Source organism: Equus quagga, chromosome 2, assembly GCF_021613505.1.
Source record: "Equus quagga isolate Etosha38 chromosome 2, UCLA_HA_Equagga_1.0, whole genome shotgun sequence".
Classification (NCBI taxonomy): Eukaryota; Metazoa; Chordata; class Mammalia; order Perissodactyla; family Equidae; genus Equus; species Equus quagga.
The window spans coordinates 105,583,206-105,610,140 of NC_060268.1; the positions used below are offsets into that span (position 1 = coordinate 105,583,206).

General features: G+C 51.3%; 1 protein-coding gene across 1 annotated transcript in view; it reads left to right on the top strand.

Annotated features, from left to right (window-relative positions):
• The first annotated feature begins 8,357 nt into the window (after window positions 1-8,357).
• CAPN9 (calpain 9) overlaps window positions 8,358-26,935 on the top strand; it is a 45,350-nt gene continuing 26,772 nt past the window's right edge. Inside the window, exons 1-5 of the mRNA XM_046654993.1 lie at window positions 8,358-8,570; window positions 15,445-15,514; window positions 18,478-18,596; window positions 21,074-21,207; window positions 26,556-26,724. Of these exons, the coding sequence (XP_046510949.1) occupies window positions 8,358-8,570; window positions 15,445-15,514; window positions 18,478-18,596; window positions 21,074-21,207; window positions 26,556-26,724 (705 nt within the window). The remainder of the gene's footprint in view (window positions 8,571-15,444; window positions 15,515-18,477; window positions 18,597-21,073; window positions 21,208-26,555; window positions 26,725-26,935) is intronic.

The window sequence follows — 26,935 nt, forward strand, 5'->3', positions numbered from 1 at the left end:
GAAACCAAACTGGAGATAAGCAGTTTTTCAGCTCAAGGGAAAATTAGCTCATTTAGGAATCTGGTGAAAAATATGGACTCTTTTCCTAGAAAAATGAGTAGGGGCCATATACAGTCCTACCAGCATTGCTAGTTAGTCATCCCTGATCCAGCTTAACCAGTAGGAGTTAGGGGTTCCTGGAGCCTCAGGTCCCCCTTACTCCAATCTCCCTAGATGTATGAGTCCCAAATAAAATCGGGGTCCAAGGGTCTTGCTTGATTTTACAGTAAATCTAAAGCCCTCCTCAAAGCTCAGCTGGGCTCTCCTTCCAGGACCCTGGGACAGGCTGAGTAATCATGAAGCCTTCTGGATTTGGGAACATCCAGGACAGTTAACGTTCTGCCTGGATATTCCTGCTGGTGTATCAGAGTGTGCTTGTCATGGTCCTGCTTGGACTTGGGGTGGAAGGATCCTTCCGACTCAGAGCAAACCCCCTACAGCATCTCTAGAAAGGAAGGAGGGAGTCCCCCAGACCCCTTCCAACCCATGTTTCCTTTGGGCAATCCAGGGGAGAAGCGGGCTGGACTAACAGCAGGGACAGGAGACTCAATGCAGGAATTGGGTCCCGGGCAATTGACACCCTCACAAAGCCATTGGAATGGATTCCACGGGTTGCGAGAGCCTCTCCAGCTTTCCCGTGCTGCTTTCTCATCAAAGCAAGAAGCCCTCATGGATGCCAACGACCGCCCTCTCCTCGGGGGTCCATCTTTGGAATGCTTGTACAACCCTAGGTAGGGGCAGAGCCCTTCCAGAAGCTAACTGAACTTACATCTTTCATCAGTCCTGGAGACTGGCCACTCAGGCCAAATATAATTTGATTTAGAAAATGATATGGATCAGGGATATTTTTAGACACTGAATCCTAAGCTGGTGTATTTTTACACCCAGTCATGCTTAGTTCCTAACTGTCTCAAGATTACCCATCCCCTCTGCCACCTTAATTCCAAGATACTCACTGTTTCATGGGAGGTGTGTCAGCTTTTGCTACATAACAAACCACCTCCAACTTAAGGGCTTTAAACAACAGCAGGTTGTTTCTCACCAGTCTGTGGTTGGCATTTGACGTCAGGCTCAGATGACTGTCCTGTTCTGGGGGGGCTGCATGGTTCCACCTGAGCTTGCCCAGATGTCTGGGCCTGGGCTGGATGGCTCCTGACAGCCGAGGTGACTGGTGCCTCTCTCCCTGTGGTCCCTCTCCCAGCAGAATGACAGTCAGGGCTTGTGGACACAGTGCCGGAAGGGTTCTCAGGGCGAGAGCAGAAGCTCCGAGGTGTCCAGAGCTGAGCCAGGGACTCAGACATCTCCCTTCTTCAGCACTGTCCTGATCCAAACAACTCCCAGGCCAGCCCAGACTTAGAGGGGAAAACGACTCCCCTCCCACTGGAGTGGCTGCAAAGAATCTGTGGCCATGTTTGTAATCACTTTAGAAGGACAGAACCCAACCAAGGGTTCAGAACTGAGTTTCAAAATAGATTTTTAAGTCCACGGTGAGGTAACAGTCCGAAGGCAAATCCACTGAACTGGTTGAGAGAAAAAAATTTTCTCCAAATCTCCCAAACTGATATTTTACATGTCTAAAGCCAAATCTAGCATAAGAAGGTTACTGAGTGCCCTCTATAAATCCAAAAGTCAGAGGGAAGGAATGTATGAAATTGGAAACGCTTGTGGTGATGGGGCGGGGGCAGGGGGAGTTGGGAAAAGCTGAAGATGAGGATCACAGTTCCATGTGTGGGGTCATTGCCCACCGCCCCTCACCCCCGACACACACGCTCAATCCTCTTGCTCGAACCTGTAGAGGGAGAGCAATAGACAAACTCCAGGTTTTGCAGGGGACGCTGACAACAGAGTGCCTTGTGCTCCAGGTCCTGTTGGCATCTGTAGGGGAGACAGCTACCCAGGGCAGCCCACGTGAGCGCAGGGGACCTAGACAAGAATAGCAGCAGGCTGCTCCGGCGGAGGGGGGCCTGCGAGCCCACCCAGTTTCCATGTCCCTCAGCCTCTATATATCACATGGAAATCAACCAAGAGTTCCCACAGCTCCAGGAGGGGACAGAGCAGCATGCAAATCAGGATGTCTAGTCACAAACAACAGTTGCTAGATTAAGCAGAAAAACCATTTTCTAAAGGATATTAGGGACCTGACAGTTTCAAGGGGAGCCAGAGATCCAGGCTCAGAAAGAACAAAGCCAGAAATGATACTTGACCCCTCATGAGGCTGCTTTAGAGAAACGCCATTGTCACTGCCGATGGCAAAGACCTTGTTCCTCAGCCGGCATGCTAGAGCTCACACAGGATACCAATGAGGGGACCCCAGAAGCTTGCCATAAGGACCTCCACCACATAACGCCTCCACCATCACTTTGCACACACGACGCACAAAATGAGTTCCTTGTCTCCCGCTTCTCCACATCACTCGCTCTGAATCAGTCTTGCATGAGGGCACCTGAGGAGCAGAGCCACAGTCGTGTTGCCGGGGCAGCCAGGAAGATGGGGAACGAGTCCTGCTTCCAACCCTGGGTAATGGACATACAAAATGGGAAACTCTCTAGTTGGAAGAACAAGGTTCAGATCATGCCGGGCGGCCCAAACATGACAATTTCCACCATAGAGGAGGGTGGGGGCTGAGAATTAAGAGTTGCCCTTTCTCCCAGGGCATTGCCCGGAGCAGGCAGGAGATGGCGCAGCAGAGGCTGCAGAGATGAGAGCCCAGCTGGGCCGGGCAGGCAACTGAGTGTCAGAGAGACCCGGAGGGAGCTGTGTACAGCATCCACCACTGCCCCTAACGAGGACGAGACAGCAGAGTCATCCTGGCATGAGGTGACACTGCAGGGAGAGAAGTGTCACAGGGTCAGCAGAGGGAAGCTGGGATATTTATCTGCCTTCCACGCTGAGTTTTTAAAGGGTGAAACCCCTTCTCAGGGATGCAAAAGCAATTCCAACAGTGTGACCACAGGCCAGAAGGGCAGTGGCCTAGAGTTTATTTGGGGAGATTAGGCCTTGGAAGAAACTATATTTCACAGTTAAGCCAGGAAAAAAGCCTGGGGATGAGAGAAGCCGTGGGCACCCTGAGCAGCCCTGGGAAATGGGAAGGGAACCAGCAGGTAGTCCATGAGTCCATGTGTCTCCAAGTTGGAGTCTCTCTGGGGTCAGACAACTAAGGCCAAAGACTTGGTAGGGGGCAGGGGCAGATTTGGGCTGGGTGCCTGGAGAAGACCTCTCACCCCGATGTGGTGCTTATGCACAGCTCATTCCCACCAACGAGAAGCTGGGCTCCCCTCGGGGAGGAGGAGTGGACAGCGGGATGGTGGAACACGGGGTGCCCCAGGGAAGGACAGGCCCCAGGGGAAGGAGAGGAGGTCTCACCTGGTACCCAGGTGCCCACGTGAACTTGGGAGGTGGTGGATGGAACACCAGCTCTCCCCTTCCAGGAAATGGGGTGGCACTAGGGCACCACTCCCGAACCTCCTCTGCAAGGACACCAGCTTCCTGGGGGTGAAACACAGGGAGAGGGAGGCAGAGCCCACCCAGAACGAAGACGGCCTTGCTCACTTTGAGCTTCAAGCTGGACTTTTAAACATCGATGGTGAGACTTTGGAAGGTTGGCCCTTCAAGAGAGGGCACAGCATCTCCTCAGAACCCACAAAATGGGCTTTTTTAAAGTCCAGATCAAAGCTTGGAGGAGCAACTGGAGAGTTAATCATAAAGCAAATTACCAAGGGTAATTACCAAATTACCAATAACAGTTTATAACACAAGGGCCATCACCACCTTAGAAAGAAAGCCCTCTAGGGCCGGAGAGAGGAGCCCAATCCTGGAGAGGCCAGGAGACTTGGGGACCTCTGGTCTGGTCCTGGCACCACAGGAGGATTGCAGCTACTGTGGAGCGGGGCTGGCTGGCCAGAGGCCTGAGCCCATGTGCTACCATGGAGAAAGGGGAAGTGGCAGAGACACTGAAGATGGTGTTCACCCTAAGAGGATTCAGCTTTGGCCTTGGGAGTGACTGAGACAATAATACTTAAAACCAAAAACTTATGCAACTGGACTGAACACTCTGCAAAGGGGACAGGATAACCTATGCTCTGGGCAGTCTGAGGGCTCAGGGGCCACAGGGAAGAAGGTACCAGAAGAGAGGGGATTCCATTTCTGCACACATGAGATGCAGTGTGTGAATTTGGAGCCCCCCTGTCCCCACTACCTTCTGCAGAAGCTGTCATTTCTCACCCCTGAGGGTGCAGAGCCCCTTCGAACACACCGTGAGTGACACTGGGACACAGAGGTCAGGTATGAGGGAGGCGGTTAGGAGAGCCACACTGAGGGAATGAACCTTCCCAGGATCCAGAGGGACTCAGAACCTCAGAGAGGAGGACAGGGCATCCAATGGGCCAGGCCTCCTTTCTGCGTCTCTGTCCCACTGTCTGACCACACGCTTGACGTCACCCTTTCACGGGCATCTCAAACGTAAAAAGAAATCCAACCAGGTAAGCCTTTAGGGTTACAAGGAAGAAAGTATAAAAAGGCATATAGAGATGTCTCCCCACCACCTCTGTCCCTCATAGACTCCATCCACCCCCAGAAGAGGGAACCTTCTTACTACTCCTTGTGGAGTTTCCAAGATTCTTATGCAGCTATAAATACAATTTTTTCCCCTTTCTCCATAAATGATAGCATACTCTGCACACCACGCTGCACCTTGACCTTTCAATCGAACAGGATACTCCAGGGCCCCAGGGCCCTCCCATGTCCTTGTCTAGCGTTTCCTCCTCCTGTTCTGTGCCTGCATGCTATTCCATTCCATAATTAGCTGTGCTATATATATATATTTTTTGGGGGGGGGGGGAAGATTAGCCCTGAGCTAACTATTGCCAATCCCCCTCTTTTTGCTGAGGAAGACTGGCCCTAAGCTAACATCCATGCCCTTTACATGTGGGATGCCTACCACAGCATGGCGTGCCAAGTGGTGCCATGTCCGCACCTGGGATCCAAACAGGCGAACCCCGGGCCACGGAGAAGCGGAACCTGCGCACTTAACCGCTGCCCCACTGACCGGCCCCAGATGTGCTGTAATTTTTTGATCATTCTCCCTAACAGTGGGCACTGAGTGCTTTTCACCTTTTTTTCCAAAGTAAACAATGGTGCCATGAAATGAATAGGCATGTACATCTTTCACTTTTCCGGGGTGCAGGTTTATCTGCAGGATGTTACTAGAAGGAAATGACTGGGTGAGAGAGTCTGTGCTTTTGTAATTTTGATGGATATTAATAAACTGCTCTCCAAAAAGGTGATACTAGTTTACACTCCCACCAGCAATGAGGAGGGGATTTTCATCCCAACATATTTAAAATGTTGAACTTTTCTTCCAGGTTGCACCTCATCCGTTCATTTGTTCAGGTCTGAGCAGAAAGCCACATCCTAGCGCCCCAACAGGAAGCCCCGGCAGTAATTCTCCTAAGAGCTTCCTCTCTTCTCGCCTCTCTTCTACCACCCGGGGCCCTCTCACCACCTGCGCAGGCCTCCTGACTCACCTTCCCGGGTATCTTCCTCCACCTGCTAACCCATTCTCCACACAGCAGGCGGTGGGCACAACCATCACCCGCCGCCTTGGCGCAGGCGCATTATCCGCCTTGCGCAGGCGCAGAAAACAGAACCCTTCGCGCGAGAGGGTCACGGCTGTTTCGCACACCTGCCGAAACCTAGTGATGAGTCTGCTCTGCCATAATGTCCGAGCCCGCTTGAGTCCTGGGACAAAGTCACTACACCAGGTGAAGATTGAGAGAATTTATTCTTGGGTTTTGCCCTGAGGCATCACAGACCCACCCAGGCAAGAGCCTCGCATCTCCCTGCCCTGCCGGGCAAGCACTCCCAGGCCTGCTCAGGCCCCTACTCTAAAGAAACAGAGTGTTTCCGCTGTGGGTCCAAGGGTACAGAGGAGAGAGAGAGAAAGGACTGGAAGCCTCAATTAATTCAGAATTCACTTTAGTGGGTTATTAGGCTAGGGGGAGGAAATTACAGCTAAAATGATGAATGGTCCCTGTGGGACTCGCAGGGCTCAAAGTCACCCATGCCTCTAGGCTGGTGACAAGCAGGCAGGGCTTATGACAAGAAGTGCACCCTGTTCCTGTGAGCAAACTCATGGGCCTTGCACTCTGAGGTGTTCAGAGTGTCTCCCAGCGTGTGTGAGGGGCTGCCAGGCCTCCAAACAGTGGGCTGAAGTTCCTCTAACCATCTTGCATCCTGAGAAGAAGCAAAGGTTTGGAAAATTAAACTGAGAGCCTCAAGAATGGTATCTGCTTTTCTGAGGCATTGGTTCAGCGTGCATCCTGCAAATGTGTGTCTGGCCTCTACTTCCCCCGGGGTGAGCTGGGGTCGGGCATGGAGGCGCTAGGATCAGCCCTGAGTCCAGGGCAAAAAGGTCTGCAGGAAAGGTCAGCACAGAGCGCCCTGGGCCCTGCCCTGGGGTCATGGCACTTCCCAAGAGACTGGACTTAGAGGGGATCGTGAAGGCTGACAGGTGGTGCCACCTGAGCACAGCATCCTTCCTGCAGACCTTTGCAGGGACAGACAGGCACGCTCAGGCAGGACCCAGCAGCAGTCCTGGTCTCCTGCACTGGACAACAATCCTGGAGAGCAGGGAGGCAAGATGCACGCCAGTTGGCTAAAGAATTGCTGAACACTTTTAGTGTATTTCCAACTTGGAGGCATTTTTGCTTTAGTCACAAATGACAGTGCAGTTCTCTGATTACCTAGTGACCAAAATAGACTTTAAATAAAAAGACTGATTCTTCCGGTCCAAAGGAGAGACCAAGGTAGAAGGACAGGACTCCTGTCCGGAGAGGTGTTTGTGATGGGCACGGAATAAGGACAGTAATTTCTGGAGCTTGGAGAGGGTCCAGCATTAAGTAAACCCTTTACGACTCTCAACAATGTTGAATTTCACTTCCCAGTTGCTTTAGCGTTTGAAGGAGAAATTCACAGAAATCTGGGCTGGTGGGCATTTCCCTGACCCAAGTGTCACCTGAGATGGATGGCCCTCACATTGTCCCACCTGTCTCCATAGCTTTCTGACGGGGCAGTGGGACACAGGATGCTGGCAGCTCCACTATTTCTAGCAGAGAATCATTCCAGAATCCTTTATTGTGTGGACAGACATAACAAGAGAGCCTTTATAAGTGGCAGGAAATGAGCCTCAGAAGGGCACTGGACAGACAGGACAGGGGACAGACAGGACAGGGATGGGAGGACTCAGGAGCTCTTGACTGCACGTGCCAGACTCTACAGGCTGGTTTTTCCCAGAACCCCATGGCAGCCTGGGAGGCCCCATTGTCCTGACTTGCACTGCAAAAACAGGCTCAGACGGGCCCCACCCAGGGTCACCCCCTGCAAACCTGGGCGTTCAACCCGGATGTCTCCGACTCTGATGTCTGCACATTCTCTGTAAAACAATACACGAGATCCACTGGACAGAAAGTGCGTGGAACTAAGTGAACTTTTCCGGGAACTGGGAGGTCATCTAAAAACTCACATCACAAGCTTTTAACTGCACCCATTAACTCAAGACCCCTTGACTCCAAAAGCCAACATTGGCTAGTTAGAGAATCACAAAGAAATCATCATAAAGTGCTTAGAAAACCAGGGGCTTCCCGCAGTGGCTGTCAGTTTTAATAAATGCTTCCATTTTCTGGACTTCATTTCTTCTCAAATGTGGTACCCTCTTTGCAGAGTTTTACAGGGCAAGAAATTTTATTAATGTGATGTCTGTTTTTGCAAATGTTTCCCAAGACCAGCTGTCAGGAATGTTGGAGAAGAGAGGCATGTGGGCCCTGGAGAAGAATCGAATGTTCTCTGTGTGTTCGCTCATGCCAAGGATCAGAGTCACCAAGCTCCAGCTGGATGCAAAACTCTGCAATTCTCTGATTTAAGATCACACAGTGCTCTCTCCCCACAGCAAAACAAGCGCTGCCGCCACCTCCTGGACCAGTTTGCTATCGTGCTGTCTTTCCCCAGAAAGCAATCCTCTCTCTCCCACTGGGACTCCCCCAGTGCATTAAGCAGAGGCTGCTGCCTCTGCCCGGAATTGGCCCAGCCTCGCAGCTCTCTCTGAGTCTGCAGGAGCTCCTGGCAGGGCCCAGGGCTCTCCCTACAATTTGCCATCAGGGCGTGCCCCATTTCATTCTAACAGGGAGGTTCCCAGGCAAACAGGTAGGGAGCAAGGGCCACTCAGCCCAGGTGCCCCTGAGCTGGTTCCTTCTTGACTGGCACACACATCTCACTTCTTCCCATCCATCGCCAACCTGAGCCAGCTGGGCGGCCAGGGAGCAGCTATGCCTTACCTCCATCCGGCCCCAGGGCCCCAGGAGCACCCGACTCCCAAGGACGCCCGTATCACTCATTCCTCAGGCCAGAGCTTCGAGCAGCTAAGGCAGGAGAGCCTGCAGAAGGGCACCCTGTTTGAGGATGCAGACTTCCCAGCCAACAGCTCCTCTCTCTTCTACAGTGAGAGGCCCCAGATCCCCTTTGTGTGGAAACGGCCGGGGGTGAGTGTGGCGAGGAGGGATGGGGGTGGCAGGCAGAGGTGTGGCTCGGTGGCGGGGGAGACTAGTAAGGAAAGCTGGTGCTGGGGAGCTGCCTTGGGAGTCTGCCTGCACTCTGCCACCAGTCCTCTGACTTCCACCGAGGCCGGCCCAATTCAGAGAGGGTCTTGTCAGTAGGTGGTGAGTAAGAGTCAAAGCTTTATCCAGGACAAGTCTTGGGCAGGACGTTCCACCAGAGCCCAAGGGCAAACATGCAGAGACGGGTGGGAGACAGTCCCCCATCCTCTCCAAGGGGCTTACGCTGCGATGATGCATGGAACGTGCTAGTGGCTTCTGATCCAGATCCCAGGGTGCACAGTGTGGGTGGATGCTCACTCAGCATGCGTGCAGCACAGATGTGATGGACAGAATGCAGGTGAAGCAGGGGTTCTCTCCCTGAACCACGCATCTCCCTTCCTGGAGGGGAGCCAGCGTCCGCACCGCCCCACCCCAGCAGTCTGGAGGTGACGGTCCCTGGGGGCACCAGCTGGAGCCTGGGACAAGGAGTCAATATTTGCCATGCTGGGTTAGTCAGGGCTCCGCCTCTGCCTGCCGCTGGCTCTCTTTCCCTTTGGGTGGAAACTGGCCTGGGAGCGGTTCCTGTGGGGACATGTTGCTGTAGGCAAGATGGAGAGTACAGAGGGCTGGACCTAAAGGTGGGCCTCTGAGTGCTAATTTGCCACCCTGCCGCTAATTTGTCCTGTGACTATGGCCATGTCACTTAACTTCCCCAAGCCTCAGTCTCCTCGGCTGTAAAGTGGAACAATAAGGAGCAATGTAGATGCAATGTCTGGCACACAGAAATCAGCGAATGACAGCTATTGTTGTATTACTATTACTGGTGTCATCGTCATCATTAGCTCTGAATCTCTTCTTACTTATGAGCCGCACAGAGTTCACTGTATCTTCCTGCTCTCTACCTCCTAGGTGAAAAGAATGCCGATGTTTTAAATATATAACTTCTCTATTTAAAAACAGACAAACAAACACAAAAACCTCTGGGCTCTTTGGGGCCAGGCCCAGAGTACACAGAAGCTGTTGTTTCTGCAGTGGAAAGCTCTCTATTGCTGTTTCCTGTTGTAGGCCCTGTGTGGTTGTGTGCGTGTGTGTCTGCATGTGCCCGGGTGCACGCGTGCCTACATACCATCCTGCCCTGGTTCATGTGTAAGCTGCTTCTGGGTCTCTGGTATTTTCCTAAGTCTGAGAAGGTTATTGTGGAATGGCTAAGCCTTTCTTCTGAGAAATTCCAGTAGCTTCCTTCCCTCCTAACTTGTCTCCCTGCCTCCAGTCTTAGCCTGTCCTGTCCCTCCACTGCCTCCAGGGGTCCCGCCATCCCCTCCTCAGTGCCCTGGTGGGCTCAGCATTGCCTAGGAATGAAGAGGGTTCCCCAGCAGCCCCATCCTGTGTGCAGCCTTACCCCGCACCCCCTGCCGCCCCGGCACCCCGTGCTGTCCTCATGGTCAGACTCCGCAGCATCTTCGTCCCCTCCTGCCTGCACACTCCGACGGTCTGGGAACCCCTCTGCTTGGGAAACTTGGACTCATGCCCTGTGGACCCCCCATGAAACCTTCTTTATTCCCCAAGCACACTCCGTGTTCTTTATTTCAGCACTTAAGCCCTTTTAATATGGTGATCTGCGTAGCTGCCCTGTCCCTCCTTAGAGCCAGGGTCTCCTGTGAGGCAGGCGCTTGTTTATCCCATACCCCACTGTGCCCTCAGCCTCATCCACCATCCGGCACCTTCAAAACCCTGATAACAGCCAACAGTCACTATGGCCAGGGCAACATCTGCTGTTGACCAAGACTATCTCACTTAATCCCCTAAAACCCTAAGAGCTGGGCATTATTATCATCCCCATTCTACCAATGGAGAAACTGGAGCCTGGATGTTAACGTCATGCAGCTAATACAGAGTGGTGCCAGGGCGCTGGCCACCACGCTCACCCATAAATTGCTTCCTGATGGAGTAGGAAGCACCCCTCATTGCCCTGAAAGCCAAATGTGGTGTCAGCAGACACCGGGCTATTCTGTGAGCCCGCCTGGGCCAGCCCTCTGCCGCCCTCTGCCTCTGTTCCTTCAGGCAGGAGACAGCACATCCACCCACCCTGAGAATAAAGCATGTACAGCTGGCTGACCTTCTCTCTGGACCCCAGACAAAGAGTAGTCTGCAGGACGTTTATCAGTTTATCAGGGGTGCTTAGGATCTACGCCATGGAAGGGAAGGGAGCAGAACTGGGCGGGAGGGGCCACTGGGTTGTGGTGTGGCCCCATGAAGGCCTCAGTCAAGTGCAGGGGCGCTCTGGACCTGGGCGGCCCCTCAGAGTCGTCCCACGTTGGGGTGACAGCCCACCTGTGTCTGTACCCCTTGTTGATCAGCCACTGGATGCGGATACCCCCTAGAAGCATGACCTGGGAAGAGGGAGCTCTTTCACACTCCCAGACATGGGAACAAGCCTTCCTCCCTGATGGGGGATCCGAGCAGCACACCACAGAGACTCAGTTTTCTCTTCCACAAAACAGGGGGATAATGCTGCCTCCCTTACAGGGCTGTTATGAGGAACCACAGTGTGAACACATGTCGAGCCCATAGGAGAAAGCCTGGCCCCGTAATTAATAAGTGTCAGTCATTGTGATTTCTACTGCTGTTGTTGTAACAGAACATCATCATCTCTCCATTCCTGGAGGGTGCCCCACCTTCACAGTCTACACTGCCATCCCCAGGCTTAAGGTGTAATTCTGCAGCCTACAACTCACCTTCTTTTTGCCAAAGTTGGAGTTTTTCCAAGATGAAAGCTTGAGGCGCAGAGGCCAGGGTGGAGAACGTCTTTGTTCCCACTCCTGGAGGTCTCCCTCTTGGAACGGGGCCCACCGGGATCCCCCAGGGATTCCAGAGTCCCAGATCTCAGCTCTAGGAGATGGTCGTCTTCACTCTTGATCCCCTCTCAGTGTTGCCCCAAATGATGAGTGAAGCCTCCATCCACAGACCAAGGTCCCTGATACACTCGGGCCCCTCTGCTCTCTGCTGAGGGTTGAACAATCATTTCTTTATCTTAACTCAGGTCTAGTGTGTTGCTGTCCTTCCTGTGGTTTCGTTTTTAGAATCTGTTCTGCCCTTTGCTTTGTCTGCACCTGAGATTGCCCCCTCCGTCCTCATTCCCAGAAACACACCTCTGTTTCCTGCTCACGGGGGCTGGGGGCTTTGCACTATATCTTACAGATTTCTGGGAGACCAGGAGCAAGGGGCTTGGGGTGCAGGATGGAGGTCCAAAGTCCCTGGTTTGGGGGCAGGCGGAAGGCAGCAGGGAAATGATAAGAGGTGCCAGTGTCCCTCCAGAAGGCCTCTGTGGCTTGGGTGCTGTTTGCATTTCTGCTCAGACTTAGGTGGTGCACGTTCTGTCAGCAAGTGCTGAGCTGCCCAGCGGGACCACGGGGCCGGGTGCCCTGTGCAGCACCACCTTCTTGTCAAACACAGCTGTGCTTGGGGGCAGGGGGTGGAGCTCAAGAGCAGCTGCAATCAGAAAAGTGGACATCAGAGGTGGCGGACAGCCAGGGAGCCCAGGGCAAGGAGTGCACTGTGGGAGATGACCTGGGGGCCTGGGGTGGGGTTGGTGTGACGGGCTCAACTTGGAGAGAAGGTGAGATCACCCCCGGTGGGCGTGGTCTGCACCAGGCCTTGTGAAAGGGCTGCGTGTCTGAGTGAGGAGGAGCGGGTCTTGGGTGGGGGGTCTCCCAGCCTAATGGGAGACAGCCACAGCACAGTCCAGCCGAGGGCCTGCCTCCCTGAGCCTGCAGCCAGATTCCCTCCGCTCACAAGGGCTTCCTTTTGGCCTTTTTTCTCTCCATCTCCCTGTCTGCCTCATCCATCTGCTTTCTTCCATACAATTCCCTCCCCAACTTCTCAGCCTAAACCCAGGACACCTCCCTCCTCAAGATTTTTCTACCTCTCCAGTGTGGGCTGACAGCCCCCTGCAGCCTGCCCATACCTTGGCATGTGGCCCAGATCCCTGCACAACAGGCTTGCAGCTCCCTGTGTGGGTCCACCCCCCGGCCCCAGAGGCCATCAGCTGCTCTGGGACACCCCTGTGTCTCCACTTGCCTCTCCAGCACTGGGCACACAGTGGGGATCAGCACACAGCTGTCAATCGTAGGGCCCAGCCTCTCCAACTTTGTCAGAAATGCAGCTTTTCTCTTTTTAAATTAATTACTTAAATCACGTAATTAATTAAAAGTCTGTGTGTTTGGCTGAACTGAGCCCCTGATGATGTACAAGGTGAACAGAACAGGCCGTGGAGACAAACATCCCAGGATGCCCAGGCCTCCATCCTCCAGGAAAACCACCTAGTGGTGCCAGGGTCCTCCTCCCTCCGGGGCTCCCCAGGTCCCCAAGTTGCAGTCCAGGTTCACTTCAGGTTTGTTCCTGTCACAGGACTGTAGTTTCAGATAACCCTCGTCCTCAAGCCCCCAAACAGCATTTCACATGATCAAACACACCTCTGGGTCCCACACATGTATGCAGGACTCTCAGGCACAAATGCAAGGAACCCAGAGTACACACACAACCTACACATATGGAAAATACACATGGTCACATGTGTACCACATGCCTACACAAGTCACATATGTGTGGCACAGGTGGGACCCACATCTGTCAGCATGCGCTGCTACAAGGCACACGGGGATTTACCCCTCACCCACAGCACAGCCGCCTTTCAGCGCCCACATACACACAACCCCCTGTGACTGGCGCACGTCTGCACTGACTCACAGAATCGCTAGACAGTCACACATCTGAGGATTTCACCGGTTTGTACCTGATGGCTAATTTGTGTTCACTTGGTGAGAATTTCTGAGTTTTCTTCTTTTCTGTTTTTCTCCATCAGTCCACGGTTTGGTGCAATTTGATGAAATTCTCCTGGACAGGAACAACCAATTGTAAGGCTGAAGCGGGGAGGCGGTGACAGCCGCAGGCGCAGTTGGTGCTGTTGGGGCGCCAGGCCAAAAGGTGGAGGAGGGGAGGACAGCCAGGGTGGGAAGGAGGGTCCTCCACACCTCCCCTCCAGGGGAACTGGCATCTAGCACGGCCTACTGGGCAGGGATCTGCCAGCCTTTGGGGTCATTCTATATCTGCATTAGGAATGAGTAACAAGGGCAGTGGGAGCATTGCTTGTTAGGGCCCTGGAGCAACTCCCTTGATAGGGGCTGGGCCGCGCAGGGGGTGCTGTAGGGTCTCCCGGGGTGCCCTGTGGGGCAGGGGCTCCAGTGCACATTCTGCAAGAACCCCAAAATATCTGAGCTGGAGGAGGGTGGTCTGCGTCTTATGAGACAGGTGGGTACAAAGCCCGACAACGTTAGATGACCTGCCCAGGCTCCCTCTGCTGATGGGCAAGGGCTACTGCTGGGGCCACTAACACTTTCCTGGTTTGCACCTTCCCACTGGCCCAGCTCTGAGCCACCTGCAAACAGCCTTCGGAGCCGAGGTGAAGGAGGAGAGAGAGCATGGTGGGAGAGAGTCTGCACTAGCAAGCCAGGAGACTGGCACAGAGGAGCCGCCTCCCTCACCTCCAGCTGCCTTGCTGCCATATTGGAGATGCGGGTGATCTAACGGCAATAAGACACCAAAGGCTACCTGGAGCGGAGGGCAGGGATGGGAGGGGCTGGCATTCAGGATGTCGGTTGAGCCTGTGCCAGGCCTGGGTTTGTGGTGCACTTCTGTCTCCAGCTGGTTTCTGGAACCAGGTGGGAAAGTCCCTCACTCTTCTGCTTCAGATCCTGTTGGAATGATCGAGCATCTGCTGTGTGCCAGAACTTCCTCCCCATCTCATGATTCGCTGTTTCCTCTCCCTGGACCTTCACATGACTCCTTGCTCAACTGCCTGCTTCCCCGAGAGGCCCTCCCTGAGCAGCCCAGTTAACGTGGCCCCCGTCCCGCGCTGTCACTCTCTGTCCTGGCACGCACTGCTCCTGAACTTCTGTTTCTGTTCACTTGTTTATGGTCTGTCCCCTAGTCACTCGGCAGAGACTTTTTCTCTCTTGTTCTTCTCTGCAGTCTGTGCAGGAATGGAGCCTGGTGCCTCAAAAAAATGGAAGGAATATGTGACTTTTACATAATTGCTTTCAAACACTTTCTTGTTAATGTTTTATGCATATTCCTCCATATTATATGTATTAATATGTATTAATGATTATATTATATACAATAATATGTATGATTATGTGTAATATATAATAAATATAATACACTTTGGTTAAATTATATGACAGCTATATGCACATATCTCTCACTATATAGTATGGATATACAAAAAATTTTTACTTCAATGCATATTTTAAAAAAGAAAGAAGCTGAGTGGCCCAAGTAGGGATTTGTGTCTCATCCTAGGCAGGAGTCTGTGGTGTATGTGGTACCTCATTTTATGATGAAGGATTTGAAGCCCACAGAGGCACAATGCTCATAGTCGGGAGCCGAGATTTGAACCCGCAGCCCCTGGCTCCTGGCCCTGGGCCTGAGCGGTGATGGGACTCCTCAGTGCGCGGCTGAGGTCCCACTTTGCAGCCAGGCAAGATGGGAGTCTATTTGGCTGGGGGATGGTGCTGAGGGGCTGCCCAGAAGGTAGGACCACCCCCAGGGCTGTGATCTCCCAGAGACAGGCCCAGAGACAGGTTTGTGGGGTACAGAGCGACAGCCACCTTTGACCTCCTCATGTCCCTCCACAGGAACAAAATCAAACAGGAAAAAAGCCCTCTGCTCCAAGAAAGGAGAGTGTCCCTGAGCCCGCTCCATCAGGCTGGCCCACTACTACGTGGCCGGCCTCACTTTAACAATGTTCTCATTCTTCCAGGAAATAGTGGAAAACCCAGAATTCATCCTTGGAGGGGCCACCAGGACTGATATCTGCCAGGGGGAGCTTGGTAAGTGTGAGCAGACAGAGCATGGAGAGAGGGGGTTGAGCAGACCTCCCCATGGGAGCCATCGGGATGGGGCCTCTGAGCTGCTGCCACAGGAAGAGCAGCATGGGGGTCCCTGGAAACCCATGGGGCACATGGGGGGACATCACTGCTATCACCCTCTGCTGCCTCCTTCCCACCCTCCGGCCCAGTCTGCCCATCAGCTCCCCCCTGGATGGAGCCCAGTGACTCCGAGCCCCTCATGCTCTTGTTCCCCTGGGGGTGGAAGTGCCTGTGATCTGGGGCTCACAGCCCAGGAGTTTGCAGAGAGCGGAGAGACCCAGCATTGCTGGTCTGGCTCTCTTGCTCCACAACAGTAGCTTGTACTCGCATACATTACCTCGGTCACCTGCTAGTCACTCTCCTAAGCACGCATCACCTCAGTTCATCTTCCCAACCACCCTCCAGATCTTACAGATGAGAAACCAAAGTGGAGGGGGGCCATAACTGCTCCAAAGTCTCGAGAGTGATGGATAGGCAGAGTCAGGATCTGAATTGCTCTTAACTATTATGCCACACTGCCTCCCAGGGGCTCATACTTTGGGGGAGCCCCCCCGGAGCAACCCAGTCTCCTTCCTTCAGTTGACCTGAGAGTGCCCCCAAGCCAGCAAAATTGGGTCCTGCATTTCATGATTTAGTCCTAAATTGGGCTGCATTTACTTTATTCTGTCTATGAAAAATAAGAGGGAGAGACCTAAAAAAGAATACCAGTAGAATCAGCCAAAGACAGCAAACCACTGCAAGCTTGTGAGACGCCAACTTTCTTAGGGCTGAGGTTACCCATGGTCAAAGTGGACCACACTGGAACCTCCATGCTGGGTGACCGAGCTGTCCTAAACACAGAACCGGGATGTCCCAAACCTAGAGTGATGATAGCTGAGAGACGGAGAGATGGAGAGATACAGAGATGATAGAATTACACATTCTAGATATAATTTAGACTTTTCAAAAAAAAATTGTATCCGGATTGATCTTCATTTACTGAGGTTAAGCCTTCCCTAGGAGGTTCTCCCGGCTCTGTCCGACATCTCCCCTCTCGTTTCTCCCCCTTACTCTTCCTCTGCCTCCCGTCCCACTGCCCCCATATGCCTGCATTACTATTCAGTAGAAAATCGTCGTATGGGCTCTTTGTTTTTCAGTTTTGGTTTGTCACGTTGGTATAAACACATATTTGGAATTACAGCCTTACGTTTAACATTAGTTGGTGGTTGATTATAACTATTACTTCGTAACACTTTTATGGCATCCAAATACTGTACATATGTAAATGTCATGAAGAATAACAATAAAATGGACAGCTGTGAGCCGGCCACCCAAAATAAGAGCTAGAACACCACCAACACCATCGCCCATGCCTCCCTTCTAGCACCCCCTTGCGTGCTACAGTCCATCCACCTATAGCCCCAACATCCCTTTGGGGATACCCCGTCTTGGGCACAGAGCTGGGGTGGCCAATCTTACCCATTGGCGGAGGCCCCACAGAGATAAAGCAATCCTGTTTTGTTGTTGAGTTTCTTCCTTTGTTTTAAGTTGCATAAATGACATCGGTTTCTAAATTTAGCGTTTCAAAAGTTGAGAGCATTCCTGGCTGAAGAGACATGAGGTGTTACACTCTCAGGCCAGGAAAAGCAACATATTTTTGTATATTGGGCAAAGTTATAACTTGGAGAAGAGGGTGGAGGAGGTCAGCCCACAACAGGGGGTCACTTCATTGGACTCTGGCCCGCCCTGGCCACCCTCAAGCTGAAAGAAGGGACTGCCACCCGAGAGGTGCTCAGTAAAGTTTGCTGAAAAAATGGTCCTGAAATCCTCCAGCCTATGTCCCCTCCTGTCGGAATCTCCCCGAGGCTGGAACTGAGGCTACCCAAGACCAGCTGATGCTTTAGAAACCAGCGGCCTGCCCTCTGCTGGCGACACCCTAGGGAAAGCCAGAGGCAGAGCGACTCTCAAGCAGCTTTCCTGACACTAGGTCCTCTGTGAGTCTTCTTGCCTGTGTACAACAACCAGAAAGCGTCAGTGACGTCACCCAAGTCCAGTGGGACGTGGTACTCTCCAGAGATGTGAACGCCGAGAAAGCCAAACTGAGTGTGATGGGGTCACGAGTTCCAACGACAGTGGTGTTCTCTACTGAAAACAAATAGATGTGGGATAAAACGGAGAGGTCCTGTCAGTTAGATGGGTACTCCCAGATATCTGCTGTCACACATTTCATAAGCAACATCTAAAAGGCTGCTAAGCTGTACCAGGGGTTCGTTCCCTTCTCAAGGAGAGCAAATGAATGCATCTGGGAGTCTGGTATGACACAGGTAACATACTCCCTGGTGTTTGACTTCACTCTTGAGTTTTCCTTTAGATGTGTGTTAACATGAAGACACTGGAGAAATCAGTAGGTTATCCAACAAATCTTGAAAATGCGAGATAACTGAAAGCAAATGCCCATGGAGCTACCATTATCTATAACTAAACTGAGTCTGGGCTGAGGAGGGGGCTCAGTCCCAGAAATGTGCTCTCCAGGCACCACAGGGGGCTCTTTCTGAGGCCCCCCAAGTACCACACACCTGCTTGGGCTGCATCTGTGAAATGTCAGCTCACCCGGCCCATGCTGACACTGCCTTGGGCCTCTGGAAGGAAGTTGCTGGAATTCCACAGAGCTGATGCATAATGGAGCGTGGGTCTGTAACCCAAGTAAGCATATCCTATAATGTTGCCAAGACAATGACAACTGTTTATGATAAACTAGGTGGGGGAAGAGCCGGGAAGGGAGGCTGAGGGAGGACAGAGGTATTTGTTGGTATTTTGTCCATGTTTTTAAATGCAGAAAAGATGTGGCCACATCTGGAACGCCACACAGCTCCTTCTGGCACAGAGTAGTCCCATTTCCTGTGAAGTAGTCATGGAAACTGTGATTCATGGCTTTCATTTTACAGGCGACTGCTGGCTGTTGGCTGCCATTGCCTCCCTGACGCTGAATGAGAAAGCGCTGGCCAGAGTGGTCCCCCAGGACCAAGGCTTCGGCCCCGGTTATGCTGGGATATTCCATTTCCAGGTGAGAGGGAGCGTGGCCAGTGGACTCACCTCCCTGGGGCCCAAAGTGATGCACGCATGGGCCTCTTTAGCTGCCTGGTGACCCTGGGAGGGATGTGAGCCTGTTTGTGCAAGAGCCCTCACCCCACAGCGCCCCCACCTGCTCTGTCGTGGGGTAACCTCTACATGCCCGAGAAGGGCAGAGTGGGCATCTGTGGCAAATCCTTTCAGAAAGCGTACAGTGAAATTGAAGGGCCACCTTGCAAATCTGGAGGTCCATTTGTTAAGGGTTTTAGCATTTGGAATTTCTTGTGCTTTAAGCATAAATGGCCTAAAACAATTATACCTTTTGTGAACTGGATTATGTCTGATAAATGGAGAGATTCTCCTTATCGAAGAAATATAGATTTGGAGACATGAGTGAGTTTAAAAAATAAAAGCTGAGAGAAACGCAGAACCATCCTCTGCCGGGATCCCCTGGGGGACGAGTGAGGAGCCACACTCGGGCGGGGCTCCCTGGGAGCTTGTTACCCATTTTCTCCCCTTCCCTTTTCACCCACTTTCCCCACCCCCAGTCCTTGTGGAGGTTCTGACCAGGTTTGAAACTTGCCCTTGCACCTCCTTCAGTGGGTGACCTGAGGCAGTTTTCTTAGTGAGACTGGGCCCTCATATGCTCTCTGGAAAAAGGAGAGACTGATGCTAACCTTGCGGGGTTCTCATAGAACAAAAGAGATCCTACAAAGGAGGCGGCCCAGCAGGCACACAGCAGACACTCCCTTCCCCCCTGCCCCAGGCATCACCACCTTCTCCTCACAAGCCACCATGCCCCCGCCAGCCCCGTCCCTTCCGTCCCGAAGGCCTGCAATCTGAGTTTTGACTCTGGTGGCCTTTACTGCTGCTCAGAGCTGCCTCTGATCAGATGGGGGTTGGTCCTCTTGGGGGCCTGCCAGTCACATGCAGGGCATTGGAAATAAACGTCCCTCCTCGGGGGTCCTCTGCTGTCCTCAGCCACAGCACAGGTGTGCTGGGGCGGGAGGTCGGCAGAGCCCTCTGGGCTGGGGGGGCATCTCTCCGCCACCCCAGAAGGCCCTCTGAGCCAGCTCTCCCCTGGAAGGCCAGCCCTGAGCTCCCTGCAACCCTGCTCCTCTTCAGGAAGTCCTGAGGCCCAGGCCCGGCCATTAAACGTTTGCCCCATCAATGCCTCTGCAGACCTGGAAGTCACATTACCCCCAAGACAGCCTGAGGTGACATGTTGGGAAGGTGAGGCGCCTGGGCAAAGCCCCCAAGGAGGAGCCCAGCTGGGACAGGTGGCAGTATCAGTGGCACTCCCCCTGACATACCACTGAGGGCCCATCACAGAGAGCCTGAGGGAGTATTCCTTAAAACACACACAACCAGGGCCAGCCCGGTGGTACAGCGGTTAAGTGTGCACATTCCGCTGCGGCAGCCCAGGGTTTGCCAGTTCGGATCCCAGGTGCGGACGTGGCACCGCTTGGCAAGCCATGCTGTGGCAGGCATCCCACATATAAAGTAGAGGAAGATGGGCACGGATGTTAGCTCAGGGCCAGTCTTCCTCAGCAGAAAGAGGAGGATTGGCAGCAGATGTTGGCTCAGGGCTAATCTTCCCACGCCCCCCCCAAAAAAGAAAACACACAACCTGCGCCAGGCACCAGGTTGGCCCCGTCTGACTGGGGTTGACTCATTGACATAGACACTCAGGATGCCACCGCAAAGCTGTCAGTAAATGGCTCCCCTCCTCTTCCGACTTTCTCTTTCTTCTCAACTTAGCATCTCTCTTAGGCCAATGGAATGAGAAAGAACACACACACATCCGTGCAAACATATGCACATGCTCACACACATGTATGCACACACACAAACACACGCAGACACGTGCACAAACACACACAGAGGTACATGCATCTGAGCATGCAAGAGCACACACACACATATGTGCACATGCACACTCGCCTCACATCCGCACACCTGGCGTGAGTGTCCACCTGTCTCACTCCCGCCTCTCTCTGTGTGTGAGTGACCAAAAAGTCAGTCTCAGAGGCTCTGCCTCTGGGCGAGGAGGAATCTCAAGGTGAAGGAAGATCCGAGACAGAAGCTGAAGCTGGGTGGTAGAAAAGCACAGAGAACCGAGCTGTGCAAGAGCAGACCACACGTACACACCACCTTTTTCTTGTGAAAGAGAAGAACTAATTCAGAGCACCATAGAGTATCCACATGTGGGTCCTGTCCTGCTTGCCCCTGGCTTTGATAGGTCGACACTAAGTCTTTGAGCCAATGTCGGTGGTGGGGTGGGATGCTCAGCATGTGGCTTAGTGGACACGGTCCAGGTGGCCCCACCATGGAAGCCACGGGCAGTGTTCCTCAAGGCTGTAAAGGCAGTTTGCTCCGAGGGAGAAAAAGCAAAGTGAGAAACACTTACAGATGGGGCTGGACCTCTCATGTTACTTACTCCCATAATTTCCATCTCTACCATGGTAACAGTTCTGGCAGCACAGTGAGTGGCTGGACGTGGTGATCGATGACCGACTGCCCACCTTCAGGGACCGCTTGATCTTCCTCCACTCCGCTGACCACAATGAGTTCTGGAGTGCCTTGCTGGAAAAAGCATATGCCAAGTGAGTGCCGGCTCCCGGCGTGGGCAGGTCCCTGTCTCAGGAAGCCTGGTCTCTATTCCCCCGGCCTTTTCATGGAGCTTCTATGGAGTGGGGGGACTGAAGCTCTGGGTTTACAGGTGCTGCACGGCGGGGCCCACCTGCTTGGGGCTCAGTCAGTGTTGGAGGTAGAAAAGGAGCGCGGCTGGAGCAGCTTTCCTGTCATGGCCTAGGTGTGCCCATCCTCGGGCATAGAGGTGACATATGTCCCCTTTCTCTCCCTGCATCACGAATCTGGCCTTTGAAAGATCTGGGAGGGTAAGCAGAGGGAAATTCTGGATGTGTTGACAACACTTGGTTCTCCATACTTCCTAAAACGTTTTCGTAGCTCAAGAATCCGGGCTTTGAACCACATAGCTATCGAGACATCAATTTTTCTCCCTTTAGAATGCTCCTTCCTTTCTCTTTTAAAAAAAATTGTGGTAAAATTTGCCATCTTAACCATTTTTAAGTGTACAGTTCGCTGGCATTAAGTACATTCACGTTGCTGTGCAACCATCACCGCCATCCCTCTCCAGAACTGTTTCATCCTGAAAAACTGAAGGTCTGCACTCTTTAAACACTAACTCCTCACCCCTCTCCCCAGCCCCTGCCAACCACCATTCTGCTTCCTGTCTCTGTGGATTTGACTAGTCTAGGTACCTCATACTAGTGAAATGGAAGCAGCATTGTTGGCCTTAGTTCCCTCCAGTGCTCTCGGTTGCCAGCCCACCAGCTTGGCCACGAAAGGCCACAGCAGTCTGAGTTCTGAGTTCAGATGACAGCAGATCTCCCCTGGGAGCCTGTCTCAGGTCCTCAGAGATGGAACCACGAAGGAGAGTCATGCTTCTACCTCCAAGGGGGGCACACAAGTGGCAAAATAAAGTCAAGGTAAACTGGGTTAAATTAACCTTGAAATCAGCAGGACAGAATTAAAGCCATCAAAGAAAAAGCACAGGTGCCCCCTGCCCACCTGCCCCCCGCCCCGGGCCTGTGCAGATGCCCTCAGTGCCATCGGACAGGCTGGAGGGGAGCAGAGGGTCACTCCTTCCAGGCACAGCTGGGGAAGCCCAGCCCCCACTCTGCCCCTCAGTGAGCCCCCCATTAGGGAACCTCAGCAGGCTCCTCTCCAGGGCCAGCTCCTGCGCTCTCCAGGGCTGGGCAGGGCACAGCTTCATTCTCAGTGAGCCCGGCATAGGGAAACCCTCTCCCTGCAGCTGTGCAGAAGGTTGGGGCCAAGAGCTCCAGCTGGTGGGATTCAACAGAATGTGAAAACTAAGGCCTTTGCCTCAGAGAGAAGAGTAAAGAATAGGTTTCCTAAAAAGAAAATCTTTGTTTATTTTTTGGTCGTTAAAAGAGGCCAAAAACGGTCAGGAGGACATCTCACCAAAATAGATGTACAGATGGCAAATAAGCGCATAGAAAGATGTTCAACATCATTTGTCATTGGAAAATTGCTAACCGAAACAATAATGAAATATCACTACACACACGAGGACATGGAGTAACAGGAACTCCCGTTCTTTGCTGGTGGGAATGCAAAATGGTTCAGCCATTTTGGAAGACAATTTGGCAGTTTCTTACAAAACTAAACATACTCTTACCAAGTGATCCAGCAATTGCACTCCTTGGTAAATGAGTTGGATAAAAACTTATGTCCACACAAATGTTTATAGCACCACTAGGCATAATTGCCCAAACTGGAAGCAACCAAGATGTCCTTTAAGATGGATGGATAAACAAACTATGGTACATCCAGAAAATGAAATATTATTCAGTGATAAGAAGCAATGAATTATTGTTACTGAGCAAAAGCTCTCTCCATCCAATGCACACGGAAGCCAACTGTGGTACACCGGTCTTCGAGGGAAGAAAGTTTATTATGCAATTGATTGGTAAGGAGACAGAAGGAAAGCTCTCAGCTCTGTCTCCCTGATCCAGGGTATAGAGTAAGGCTTAAGGGATTAGGGAGGGCAGGCTGGTATGCAGAAGCACTGGCAGGATGAGTTTTGATTGGCAGATCAAGATTTTCTCTTCTGTGCATGCTCCTGGCTGGCTCCCCACCCCTGAAAACTAGTGTTGACGTTCTGTTGTTAAGATGAGATCAGCACAGTAAACAAGGGCAAAGCTGTTCTGTAGATTTAAGTCAATGCCTTCTTTCTTGATCAGAGTTTCTAGAGATTTAGTCTTCTCTCCTTCCTGGCACAGAGAGGAAGGCCCCCTTATGGAGATTTCTCCTATAAATGTAAATTTCCCTTACAAATGGGTAACTTCTACCAAGTCTGCAGAGCTTTCCCTGGGTCTGCTGTTTTTTAAAAAGTAATCAGCCCAAAATACTTCTTATACCAAAGGGGCATATTTTGGAGTGGCAAGTTCTGTTCCTGATCCTGTGGTTACATTATCAAGCCATGAAAAGACGTGAAGGAATCTTAAATGCGTATTGCTAAATGAAAGAAGCCAATCTGAAAAAGGCTACGTATTGTGTGATTTCAATTACATGACATTTTGAATAAGGCAAAACTATGGAGATGGTAAAAAGATCAGTGGTCGACAGGGGTTCAGCGGGGAGAGAAGGAGGGAGGAAAGGATGAATATGTGCAGCACAGGGAATTTTTCTTAGGGCAGTAAAACTGTTCTGTATGATACTTTAATGGTGAATACATGACACCATGCATTTGTATTTATCAAACCCGTAGAATTTAATGGCATAAAGAGTGTACCTTAATATATGTGAATTAAAAAAATCATGTAGGGGGGTATGGGGGATCCCAAGATGAAATGCAGACTATGACAAAACAATCTAACTGCATTACAGATCTATGAAGCAAACTCACTGAAGGGGTAGGAGAGAAAGGTGCTGACCTGAGTAACTTTGGAAATAAGTGGAGTCTGTAAGATTAAATCAAGAGAAATTGTACATAAGCATTCATTGTACTCTGGCTGATAAAGTTGTTTCTCACAAGGGTACAGGACAGCAGTTATGATCTCATGATACATGTACTGAATCAAACAAGTAAATAGATGGCAGATGGTGGAAACCGGGTTCTCATTGTTGGAGTGAGAGGTTACAAAGAAGCACGGAGGGGAGGCTAAAATGATGCATGTGGTAGTGAATTAGAGTTGGAGACATCAGTATGAGCTCATGTTTAGTTCAATAGGAATGGTTACATATAGCTATATTTATGGTTATATGTATATATACATGGCTTAGTATGCATACATATATTTCCTTGTTTTGTCAGCTGAGAGGGCCTAGAAGCAATAACAATCCCAAGCAACAAGCACTCCTTCTTCTCAGGTCTTGGTTTCTAAAACTCTTCTCCAATAAAAGGAACCAGGGCTCCTCGGAGATAAGGGTGATTCTAGGACTGGGGCGAGAAATACATAAGATGAGCCTAGAGCATCTTGTAGTGACAGAAAGTGAGAACATGGTTTAAACACACACACACACACACACACACACCCTGATGGGATCATGTCAAAGGGACACAGGAGCCAACTGAAGTCGCTGGAAATAGCCAAAGCTGGAACAATTTGAGCTGCAAATTAAGTAAAATAGTATTTATTATAAACCACAGTATAAAATAAATATCCACGAATCCATACTGATATAAATAAATAGGGGCGAAGAGGCAAGTCTGCCATGTAGAAGAATTCCAAGTGCCTTATGTAGATGTGATACCAGACCAAAGTGGATCCACTTCTTGGTAAGTTGAAGTCAGAGCCTTCACTAGAAGTAGTTGTCACACAAAGTAAAATTTATTTGCTGCAAATAAGGAGACCATGTGGAATCTTTTCCAAAGCTGTGGCTCCCTGAGCTGGGAAAGCAGAGGCCTTTTATTTTGGGTGGGGAATGAATATTCAAAAGGGAGAGGGAGGTATTTTCTTGCACAGGCTCAGTTGGAAAACCTGCTTCCACGTACACCACATGCTATGGTCACCTGTGCAGGCGCTGCTCTTGCAGTGGCCTCAGTCTGATTCAAGGTGGTTGGTGGTTGCATCTCTTAACATAACAACAACAAAAAAACAATTTGGAGAAACAGTTAAATGCCTCCGAAACCTCCCTTGAGTTACTCAGGGCAATTAGTCCGTGACAGACTCTCCGCCCTCAAGAAGGTGGAGCATGTCTCCCCACTCCTTAAGTGAGGGCTGCGCAAAGTGATGTCCTTCCAAAGAGGACAGTGTGGAAAGGGCAGAGGGAGGGAACTTCACAGTGGAGAAACCTGACAGACACCACCTCAGCCAGGCGGTCAAGGCAGCATCAAGTCAGGATGACAGTGTGTACCCCTGATGGGGTGAGAAGGGCACATCACATCTGTGGTCTTCCTCCCCAAAATTCCATAACTCCAGTCTAATCATGAGGAAAGCATCAGACAGATCTCGACCCAGGGACATTCTACAAAACACTTGACAGTATTCCTCAAAACCGTCAAAGTCACCAAAAACAAGGAAAGTCTGAGAAATTGTCATAACCAAGAGGAGTCTATGGAGACATGAGGACTAAACATGATATGATACCCTGGATGGGATTTTGGAACAGAAAAGGCATGTTAGGTAAAAGCTAAGGAAATATGAAGAAAGTGTGGCCTTGAATAATAATAATGTATGGGTTCAGTCAGGTAACAAATGTACCATACTAATGTAAAATGCTAACATTAAGGGAAACTGAGTGAGGGGTATATGGGAACTCTCTCTACTATTTGCAAGTTTTTCTATAAATCTAAAACTCTTATAAATGAAAAAGTTTATTTTAAAATTCAAGCAGAGTATCTACACACACACACACAGTCATATTAGTAAAAGAGAAGACTATGAGGAAAAATGATTGGGAGTATGTGAGACCAGAAAGGAAGAGAGAAGTCTTCAATTCTCTCTCGGTCTACGTATAACTAACACCCTCATGGTCAGACCCCTGAACGGGAGTAAGATAGAGAGATTCATTTAAACCTCATGGCAGTCCTAGGAGGGAGCATACAACCATCACCCTCATTTTGCACATTAGGAAACTGAAACACCAAGTGAGTGACTTGGCCCAAGATCACTCGGCTTGTAAGTGGTAGAGCTGGCACTTGAACCTGCAGCCACTCAGGGACCAGAGTCCAGGCTCTTTACCTGCACACCACACTGCCTATCTCACAGAGAGCTCAGGATCTCTTGTTTCCTCCAAGTAAACCCCCTCCCTGCTTCCCATCTTCCTCCTCACTATCCTGCTGGGGCAAGCCTTCGGAGATGGTTCTTAGAACGAAGTTGGGAAAACTCCGGCTGAGGGGTGCCACCTGGTGGCCTTCCTTGTTCCCTGCAGCAGTTTCCATGCTTTCTTGCTGCCCTTATAGGCTGAACGGGAGCTACGAGGCTCTGAAGGGGGGCAATGCCATCGAGGCCATGGAAGACTTCACGGGGGGTGTAGCAGAGACCTTCGAAACTAAAGAGGCTCCAGAGAACTTCTATGAGATTCTAGAGAAGGCCCTGAAGAGGAGCTCTCTGGTGGGCTGCTCCATTGATGTAAGTCGCTCGCTTGCTCACATTTCAGGTGCTGTGCCAGGGCTGGATGTCTGAGCCAGGTGCCCTGGCCACATGTAAGGAGGGGTATCACTTGTGGGGGGAAGGGGTGTCAATGTTTATTTTAATTAAAACAAAAGTGTTTATTTAATGTTTTTCAAATTAGAAAGGCAAGCCATATTTGCTGTGTCAGGTGGAACAATCCTGAGATTAT